Genomic DNA, 10,591 nt, shown 5'->3' on the forward strand with positions numbered 1-10,591 from the left:
CCTTAGATAGTCCGATACCGACTATAGAGCAATAATGCGCACTGCATGCGAAGCTGCCGCCGCCTCTAGTGTTACAGAGAATCAGGTACCCCCCCACTTCCCTCTTCCCCCAAGCCCCGCCCCAGGCCCCGCCCCGCGCCGATATCAGGGACACTGCGCGAGGTGGGCGGGGGCCATACGCGCAGACTTTCTCTACCCATCCCACCCTTCCAATAATCCCTTGCCCTGGCTCCCAACCAAGGCCCCTTCGGCTGGCCCGGCGGCGGCGGGGGAGGCGACCACCAAGGGACAGACCCCAGATTGGGGAGAGAGGCGGAGGACGCACACGAACACACCATACATACATATACACACACACACACAGGAAGACAAGGAGACAGAAATGAACATGATCTCCAAGAGAGAGAAACAAGGAGACAATGAGACGAATAGAATCGGATGGAAAGACAGACTAGGGGACAGAAATAAGGAGACTCAAGAAAATATAGCAAAAGGCACAAAGGGAGTAAGAAACAAAATACCATTTAACAGCTAAGCTTCTCTGGTATGCTGTGTTGGAAAATAATGAATCTACCCTCACAGAGCTTGTAGTCTAGGAGAGGTTAATGCATCTGTTTCTTCCTCTTTTCTAATTAGAATATTGGGGCACAAATAGTAAGAGCAGAAAGAGAGGTTTGAGAATTTCAAGGATGGGGGAACACCCCTGCCTAAAGTGAAGAGACACTGAGTAAGATGCAGAAGAGAATCACCAAAAGATGAAAGGAGGGGGACGACTTGGCAACAGCTCTCCTACTCCACACTGAGATACTCAAGGCAGTGTATTGTGTAGTGGAACAAGTACAGCAAATCAGGAGAACTGGGCTGGCTGTAGTTCCAATCCTGTCACTCCTAAGGTATGACCTTGCGCAACTGGGCTTCTGTTTTTTCCCCCCTGTAAAAGGAGAGGCTTGTACTAGATGGTGAAAAAGGACCCTTCTAGCTCTGATGTACTGTGATCCTTTGACACTAAATCCAGATTGAGGACAAGAATTCCTTTTTCAGTTACAAATTGGATTAGATGGCTATTGAGGTCCCTTCCAGCCCTGAAATTCTGAAATGACTCAGCACTGAGCTGTATGGAGACCTGGACGGATGCAGAGGCATGCAGAGACAGTAGGATTAAAGAAAAACATATGGGAAAATAGAAATAGAGATTCAGAGAAATGAACACTAACAGACTTGACCCCCTCACACACACTGTCGCACATATAGCCACCACCCCAACTTCTTTGAGAGACGAGGTTTCCAACTCTAGGAACCCCAGGAGGAGGGTTTGGGGAAGTGCAGAGACCTCCGCTCCTCTGCCTTAGGTTCACCCATCATTACATGCTACACCCAGGGATACAATTGTATAGCAGAACACAATCACGACATTCTCCCCTGCCCACCCCCCATCACAACCCTCTCCCCCAATTACTACCATGTACATAGGCACAGATATATGGTGGTGGATATGCATACACATTCATTCATTTACTCAACTGGTGCTTGGCTCCAGAGGGCAGAATTAGGAACAAAGGAGTTGATATCACAGAGAGGCAGATTTCCCTTTGACTTGAGGGAAAAGGCCATTTCTAAAGATTGGAAGTGTCCTAAAGGGGAATGGCTGCCCTGTGAGGAAGTGAAGGTTCTCTATTACTGAAGGTCTTCAATCAAGAGTCTGGATGCATTTGCCAGAGTTAATTATAGAGAGGATTCCAGCTCATGTTCAGGCTGGGCTAATTGGAGCTGATGTTTCTAGAACATTTTGTGGTTTACAAAGTACTTGACATCCATACATTGTCTTACTTTTTTATTCCTCATCATAGCCCTGTGGAGTAGGTACTGCAAGTATTCTACTCATTCTACAAATGAGGAAACTCACACAGCTAGTATGTGCTGGAGGTGGGATTCACTAGACCACCTCCTCCAAGGTCCAGTGTTCACCCCATTCCACTCCACTTCAGCTGCGGCTCTCTCAGCTCAGAGATTCTATCATCTTCGTAGAACATCCACCTAGCCTAAGCCTGCATTAGCTACTAGGAGACATAAAAAGAAGCTAAGATATGGTCCTTGCCCTCAAGGAGCTTCCAATCCCATTCCATCACAATGGCACATAGCAAGGGGGCTATACATCCACTTTACACATTCAAGCACAGCCAGATAGTCTTCCAGCCTGTATGACACCCAGACAAGCCACACAGAGGCACACCAACACAGCTGTACATGGAACACAGGAATATATACAAACACACACACACAAACATGCCCAGGAACACTACCATAGTCCCACAAACAGTCATATACATACACACAACACAAAGTGGCATGGCTCTCTTGGCAAAGAGTCACTTGGTGTATGCCCAAACACACACACACACACACACACACACACACACACACACACACACACATCAGACCTCTCTGGGCCCCTCCCTACCTCCCCTGTGTTCCTCCTCTGTGCTTGCACACACATTGGTCTACCTACTTACCTAAGCAGTGAGCAGGTCTCACAGCCGCTGGGCCAGGCCAGGGACCCCCTTTCCCCCATGCCTTGCCCCCTGTCCTACCGTGGAAAGCCATGGGTCCCTTCTCTTCCCTCCCCAAGTCCCCATCTCTGAATCAGCACAATATCCCACCTTAGCGAATTCAGGTAGAAGGAACGTGTATAGGTAGCACCTCTGTTTTTTGTACTGACTGCAACAGGCCCCGGGGCCACCCAGCGTGAGTGGGAGAGCTAGGGCTGAGAGGGGACAGGGCAGCTGTGCCCTCCCCCTGTTTCCCTCTGCAGCACATGACTCCCTTCCCTTCCCCCTTCCTTGTACATACTCCCTTGCCCTGCCCCAACAGGCTGGGATTTTTACGTGGGCCGTCCCCCTCCTCCCCTCCGCCTGACTCCTCATGCCCCGCTTTTGGGGCTGCGGCCCGGGGGGCTCGGGGCCGGCCGGACAGACGGACGGACGGACAGACCTCCTTCCTAAGCACAATAGCACCAGCTCCCCGGAGCACCGCACCTCCAAGAGGAGAATAAACGCGACTCTTGATAGAATTGCTTCTGTTCCTGAGACTTAATTTTCTGTGATCTGATGGTGTTCAAACACTGGGGACCCCTACCCTGAGGAATAGGAGGTCTTATGAGAGGGAAGGCAGCTAAAGGGTCTGTCTGGGTTTCATCTTCTAGACTACAGTGGCATTCTAGTGTCTCTCACCTTTCTTCTGGAATCTGGGTCTCTGTCTCTCCCTCCCCTTATATTTGCCTTTATCTCTGGGTCCATTCTTTTTCTTTTTGGCCACATACTTGCTAGGATGCTGTTTTATTCTCTGAGTCTCTCTCTTTCTTTCTCTCTCTCTCTCTGAATCTGTCCACTTGCACCTCAGTTTGTCAGACCTCTTTTAGTCTCTTTTTTCCTCAGTTTGTCTGTGTGACTATCTTTCTTTCTGTCTGTGATCATTTCATCTCAATTACCAGGCCTCACGGAGGGGTAGAAAAGTTAGGTCCAATGATTCCTGTGCCTGGCTGTTCTCCCTGAACCAACCATGTGGAGGCAGCAGCAGAGCAGGCTTCCAGGAGCTGGAGGAGGCACACAGTTTCCTGATAAACTCCCCCCTCCTCCCTAGCCTGTCTGTGTTGGCTTGGCCTAGTGATAGAGATGAGGATATACTTACTCCCCAGGAGCCGGGGAGCCAAGCGTTCTGAATTTATTGGTCCAAGTACAAAACCAGGATGGCTCACCTTTGCCTTGGAGAAGGCAGGAGACTGGCCCAGATAGGTTCCTCTATTCTGCCCCCAGTCCCCTAGCGCTGTGTCCTCAGAGGAACTCTCTCCAATGCCTCTATCCCTCTGGGGAGTAGGAGATGGGAGGTGGGAGCAGGGAATGTCTGACCTTCCTTTCCTGGCCATGTCTTCAGGTCCTCTGTCCAACTGGCCACTGTTACCAATGCTATTATAAATGGTCAATCCAGTCATGGCTACATATGGGCTGTGCTCAGTCCAGCGATGGCCAGTCCACTGGTTGGGAGCCAACTGAGGTCACAATGGTTCATGTGTCTATCTAGAAGATCTTCCATAGAAGTTCAGGGCTCCAGCCCAGTGCAGTCTGTGTTACAGCCAGGGCTGCTGCCCCTAACGTCGCTGAGAGACCCCATACGGCTGCTTTCAGCAGGGGACTGGGCCCACCTTTACTCCCTAAAGGCTTCTGGCACCCTGTCTGCTGCCGCTGCTTCTGTAGGACCCAGTCAGGCCGCTGGTGTGCTGAGGCCACTTGTAGAGCTGTGAAGGAGCCCTCAATGGATAAGCTGGGGAAGTGGGAAAAGGAGGGGGGAATCAGTGATACATCCTGAGTCTGGATTATTGAACATTCTCTGATGCAGTCTCCTCAGTCCATTTCTTGAGGACCCACCCTGGCATCTCACCACCTACCAAAAGCCCCATAATCCCTCCTTCTCCATGGTGTGTCCCACAAGCCCTAGCCCTCAGCCTACAGGAAGTCACCTGCTATGGGTCCTCATGGCAACCTCCTGGGCCAGTTGGGAATGAGGGTGTTGGGTAAAGAGGTTCAGGGCCTGGGCCAGGAGGGACTCAGTGGGCAGGGGCTGAGGCAGGCGAGATAGCAGCTGGTGTAGGCTCGGCATGTCACAGGGCCCTGCTAGGACCTCTGGCTCTCGGTGCAGAACTACCTGGGAACAGAGAGAAGCACAGATCAAAGCAAGGCCCCAGGACCCCTCTTTCCCCACCAGGACCTCCAGGATCAAAGCCAGCCCCCAATATATTCCACCCCACCACCTAGAAGCACCTAGAACACAATTAGAGTACAACTCTGATCCCAGCCCTCCCTCCTCCCCAGCCCTACCAGACCTGACCAGTCCATACCGCAGCGGCCACGTAGACAGGCATGAGCGGATGTGAAGCTAGGAAGAAGTCCATGAGGCGCAGCACGTGGGTGGGCTCAGGTAGCACATGGCCAAACCAGGTCAGCAGCCAGCTTAAGGCAAATACTGTACCCACCTCGGCCCTGGCACGACAGGCTGGGGCCTTAGGCTGAGCACCTTCTTACCCTGCTGGGTCTGCCCCACTCTCCTGATAACACCCTCCCTCTTTCTTGTGCACAGCCTTCGGGCCATGGCCTGGGTCCCGTGACCACCTCCCCACAGTTCCCAGGGTCATGTTTGGCCCTGCCCACAGGGTTCTAGTCTGGGATCCCCTTCCTTCTGCCCATAGGGCTTGAGTGTGCACTACCAACCTCTCCATGAAGCTGTGTAACTGAGGACTCTCCCGGGCCAGTAGAGGCAGCAGGTAGTTCAGGATGTGCCAAGTGTTATCCATTGTGGGGTCCATGAAGTCCCTGATAGGTGTTCTAGGCATTAGAGATCAGCTGCCTCCCTCCAGCTCCTCTGAGAGGGTATCAGGTGAGCAGCTCTGTGTCCCTTCATGCCCTGAGCCCATTAGGCTGATATAAGAACTACTTCTCCCCAGGTCTATATACCCCCCCACTCCCAGGCCCTAGCTACCTGAGGTGATATGGGGGTCACTGCATGCCCCTTATTCCCTGGGTACCTGAGGTGGTGCATGGAGAGTTGGTCCAGCAGGGCCGCCGCTTTACGGGGCCCCAGCACCAGCAGCAGAGCCAGTGCCACTTCATGGTAGCCCTGGTAATAGTGCAGCTCTGGCCGGGCGCTCAGGACAGCCAGGATCACAGCCACCAGCTGTTCCTGCAGCACTGCCCGCTGCTCTGGGCGCATCCCTGCCCAGGCAGAAGAGGAGGAGAAGCTGCTGTCACTTCACTGTCCCTGTCCCTCCCTTGCCTTCTCCAGGTTCCCTCCCTCATAGGGCTTAGAGATGGAGGGGACCTTAGAGACTATCTAATCCAAACCCTTCATTTTACAAATGAGAAAACTGAGGTAAAATGGCTTGAGGAAGGCCACAGGAGTCCTAAAAAAAGACGAATCCAGGGCTACTGGACTCCAAATTAAGTGTTCTTTCTATCACACCATCCTATCTCCCTGAAGCCAATTCCTCACTCACCCTTGGCTGCCCTCCTTGTCCCCTCATCCCTGTCCAGCCCACGCCAGGCACCTCACCCCGGGGAAAGTGGGCCAGGGAGCGCTCCACATCCATTTGCACCTGGTGATAGTCTCTGTGGTCCTGGAGGGGGCTTCGGCCTGCGGGAAGAGAAAGACAAGGAAGCAGGAATTCAGAACCAGAAGCGTTCCCTCCTCCAAGGCCCCAAGATTTCATCTCATTCCCACCCACCCATCCACCTACCCTCAGCTCTCCCAGATACTCTTAGCTGATCAGCAGATTTGAGTCCATGCCTAGAAGGACTAGGTCAAGGAGAGGTCTAATCATTTCTTTAAGTATTAAAAAAAATCACAGGATTTGGATCTGGCATCAGGCCTTTACAATCAACACATCCAACACCCTCATTTTCCTCTTTTTACAGATTTTAAAAATGAGGACACCAAGAAGGGTCTCTTGCTTTATGTCACACAGGTGGCTAAAATCAGAAACTGTAGGTCTTTGGGTTCCAAGTCTGTGATCTTTAGCTGTAGTGCTGTCACAGGGAAGAGGTATTTAGGCTTTTTCTGCTAGACTCCAAAGGATAATGTAACCTGGCCCCCAAGCTCTGGACTTGGGCAGCTAACTGCACCCCCCCCCCAACAAATCACATCTCTTTTAGCTCAAATCACGATTTTAAGACTTCCCAGAGTAGACTCTGGGTAGAGACAGGAAGATGGTACTATACTGGGCTGAACTTTGTGACTGAACATAATTTGTGTATGAGTTCAGAGCTTTAGAGGTTCTGGAGGTTTGCAGAAAAAGTCTTAATTCCTTTTCTCTGGGATAACACCATTAATAATACCTGGTTGCAGTAATGATAACAACGACACCTGATATTTGTGTAGGACTTTAAGGTTTGGAAAACCCTTAATATACATTATTTCGTTTTATCTTAACATCTACTATACTATTTTTCTGTCTATCCATCCATCTCTAGAAATCACAAGTACACACGCACACGCACGCGCACACAGACCTGTGATTTCACTCTGCAGCTAGAGGTGGCTCAGTGAATAGAGTACTGAAACTAGAGTCAGGAAGACTTCAGTTCAAATACTGCCTCAAACACTTAATAGCTTTGCGACCATAGGAAAATCACACTCTTTGTCTCATTTTCCTCAATTGTAAAAGGGAGATAATAATAGCACCTACCTCCCAGGGTTGTTGTGAGGATTAAATGAGATATTTATAAAATGGTTGCATGGTATCTGGCCCATAGTAGATGCTTGCAATTTATTTTCTTCCTCCCTTTCTGCAAAGAACTACTAGTATGAAAGGAAACTGCTTCCATTGATGGAGACCAGCAATTTTTGTGTAATTTAGTTCTGAAGCCTCTGAGAGACAGAGGCTAGGCTTGAACTCAGGCTTCCTCTTATACCATGTTTTTTCTTGCCAGAGATTGTTTCCTAATAACCATTTTACAGATGAGGAAACCAAGCCTCAAGAGGCTCAAAGTCAAATAGCTAGGAAATATAAATGGTAGGATTTGGACCTAGATTTTTCTAAATCTTTCTACCACTCTATGCACTGTCTCCACAGTGTAAAACTAGGCAAAGGGGCTGGAAGTTGCAGAAAGGCAAATTTTTTACTCAATAGCAGGAAAGAATTTTATAATAATTTAAGCTATCCAAAGTGGAATGCTTTATATTTGGAGATAAGGAGGTCTCTATCACTGGAGATCTCAGGAGAACATCAAGCAAAGGTTGGATAACTACTGGTTGGAGATCATAGGATTACAGATGTAGAGCTACAAGGGAACTTAGAGGTCATCTGATATAACCCCTTCATTTAACAGATAAGAGCTGTGAGGTCCAGAAAGATTAAATTACTTTTCCCAAGAAGCAGAATAAGTCAGCACTAGGATCTGAATCCTGTCCTCCATCTTTAAATCTGGAGCTTTTCTCATTATAACATTCTGGCCTCATTTTATAGTCTGTCTAGATCAACTTTCTGATTTTACAAACAAGGAAACTAAATCCCAAAGATACCTGCTCAGGTATGACTTAGAGAATAGGTTGGACAAGAGGATTCTTTTTTTTTTTTTTTTAAACCCTTACCTTCCGTCTTGGAGTCAATATTGTGTATTGGCTCCAAGGCAGAAGAGTGGTAAGGGCTAGGCAATGGGGGTTAAGTGACTTGCCCAGGGTCACACAGCTGGGAAGTATCTGAGGCCAGATTTGAACAAAAGGATTCTTAAAATGCCTTGGAGCACTGGAATTCTGCCTGTCTCTTTATGCCCAGAGATTCCCATTGTTCCCCATAGAAGTTACAGGCATGTGAAGATAGAAATGAAAGGTAACGAAGGATTGGGGAATAAGTTAGTGCTCATTCCTGTTTCCCTCTCATTTTTCTCCCAGCCTTCATACCCTTGCCCTCACACCTGGATGGGGTGGCAGGTCATAGGGGCTAAGGCCCAGAAGCCGGGGCCAGACCTTCCTCCGGACCTGGTCACTAAGTAGGCCCCCTCGACTCTGGGCAGCCATTCGAAGAAACTCCACATCTACTGGATCCTGGCTCAGGGCTTCATGAATCTGCAACAGCTTCTGCCTTCTCCAGGATTCTGCAGGGACAGGAGCCAAAACCCCATGAATTCCAGAGAATAGCTACCAGACCCCTAAGATTCCCCATACCCATTTCCCTATGCACTCACCATCCTCCCATCTCAATTTTAGGACTATCTTCTCCAAGAATCTTTCATTTTTTACTCTGATACCCACTAAAGTCTGTGAGCTCCCAGAGGATTGGCAGAGGGCTCTGTTTCTCCTAAGATTCATGGGGTTAGAGCTTTCAGATGGAGAGATAGATGCCACCTCCCCATACCCTTCAAGGTAAAACTGTTTAACTGAATAAATCTTCCTCTAGCCTGACACTTTCTAAGCTTAGAGAAGGTCAATACATATAAACTGTGCCAAGTAAATACAAATGAATTGAGAAGGGAAGAGAATCCAAGAAGGCTTCAGATAGGGGAGCCCTTGAGCAGAGCCTTAGAGGAGGACAGGCTTCAGAAGCCTCTCCCTTCCCCAGCAGTGGATACTTCCCTGGTCCTCTTCCTTATAATAAATTCAGTCTTTGGGGCAGCTGGGTAGCTCAGTGGATTGAGAGCCAGGCCTAGAGACGGGAGGTCCTAGGTTCAAATCCGGCCTCAGACACTTCCCAGCTGTGTGACCCTGGGCAAGTCACTTGATCCCCATTGCCTACCCTTACCACTCTTCCACCTATAAGTCAATACACAGAAGTTAAGGGTTTAAAAACAAAACAAAAAAAAATAATTCAGTCTTCACTGAGATTATCTTCAAAAGCCTCCCACATTCAATCATTGCACAGACTGTACTCTATTCCAGAGGTTCTTAAACTTTTTCTGTCATGAATCTCTCTGCCTTTTTCTGCTGATGTCCAAGATAGTGCAACCTCCAATCTGGAATGGTTTGTGGATCCCTCCTCAGAAGAAAGTTTTTAATTATATAAAATAAAAACAGAGTTATAAAGGAACCAGGTTATATTGAAATAGTTATCAATATTAATAATAAAAAATAAAAAAAAAAACAAGAACCCCTGACCTCTGGGTCTGGCCCCTATCAGATCACTCTAACACAGAGCCCTCCCCTGGGTAGTCCTTCATTCTTAGAATGCTCCCAGTCCTCCCTCCAGGATTCAGCTCTACTGTCCTTCCTATCCTAGGCCTAGGATTATCCTCCCTCCCCAATTCATTTGTATTTACTTGGCACACAATTCGTTTTTTTTTTTAATCTATTCTTTCAATCAATCAATACCAGGAAGATATCTAAACTCTTAGGGCGCAGGAATAGTGGAGATTTTTTTTTTTTTTAATCTTTGCACCCTCAGGGTGCACGTGCCAGGCGCTGAATACTAGTTAAATTAAATGAAATTAATTACTCGCTACACCCACATCCGACAGGTTCTCAACAAGCCCCGCCTCCCTTACACTGACTCCTCCTCCTGTCGGCCCCCCCAGTCTTTCCTGCCAACACAGGTCGGTCTTCCTAGGGAAGAATAGCCCTATTGCTATTGGTCAGATTCCATACTGCTAGTGTTTCCATTGGATTTTTCCTCCCAGTCAGCTCCTCCTTCCACCTCCCCGTCCCGCTGCCCCCTCCCAGCCCCTCACTCACCAGCACTCGGCTTACTCTTGAGGCCCTGGGCGTGCTGCGATGCCGGTTTCCTCTCGCCAGCCTTGGCTCCGGTCCCACCTGGATTCCGGCCTCCCCGGCGGTCTCCGATTCCACGTACCCTTCTCATGCTGCCGCCACCTCAGTTCTCGGATCCAGAAAGCCGGGCAGTTGCGGCAAACCCCGTTCCTTTCTGTTCATTGGCTCCTACAGGAATCGCCCAAGGAACTCGTTGGTCAATAAACCTGTCACTCCGAACTTCCGCCAATTGGCGCCCAAGCCCCTGGACACAAGGCCGCCTGGGAAATGTAGTCTTTTCTCCAAGTGATTTGCCAGAGTTGGTTCCCTTTGACCGGGTGGGGCAACTCACTCCCTAGCTGGGCTTCCT

The 10,591-nt window shown here is 49.2% G+C and overlaps 1 protein-coding gene across 1 annotated transcript; it reads right to left on the reverse strand.

Moving 5' to 3' along the window:
- Nucleotides 1-3,246: 3,246 nt before the first annotated feature.
- On the reverse strand, nucleotides 3,247-10,333 carry LOC123232009 (TBC1 domain family member 20-like). The gene is made up of 8 exons (XM_044658344.1): nucleotides 10,207-10,333; nucleotides 8,457-8,636; nucleotides 6,097-6,177; nucleotides 5,573-5,759; nucleotides 5,259-5,360; nucleotides 4,889-5,030; nucleotides 4,511-4,695; nucleotides 3,247-4,314 (listed from the first exon to the last, which is right to left on the reverse strand). Exons 1-8 carry the CDS (start codon nucleotides 10,331-10,333, stop codon nucleotides 4,071-4,073), a joined length of 1,248 nt encoding a protein of 415 aa, XP_044514279.1. The 3' UTR covers nucleotides 3,247-4,070.
- Between the last annotated feature and the right edge of the window lie 258 nt (nucleotides 10,334-10,591).

The sequence above is a fragment of the Gracilinanus agilis genome, chromosome 1, assembly GCF_016433145.1.
Source record: "Gracilinanus agilis isolate LMUSP501 chromosome 1, AgileGrace, whole genome shotgun sequence".
NCBI classification, from domain to species: domain Eukaryota; kingdom Metazoa; phylum Chordata; class Mammalia; order Didelphimorphia; family Didelphidae; genus Gracilinanus; species Gracilinanus agilis.

Bases quoted from the DNA above. Each gene is read 5' to 3' on its own strand.
- LOC123232009 (XM_044658344.1), bottom strand. From the start codon at position 10,333: ATGAGAAGGGTACGTGGAATCGGAGACCGCCGGGGAGGCCGGAATCCA. The intron at 8,637-10,206 runs GTGAGTGAGGGG...CTGTCCCTGCAG, and splicing joins CAAGAGTAAGCCGAGTGCTG to AATCCTGGAGAAGGCAGAAG. The intron at 5,031-5,258 runs GTTGGTAGTGCA...CTGTCGTGCCAG, and splicing joins TTACACAGCTTCATGGAGAG to GGCCGAGGTGGGTACAGTAT.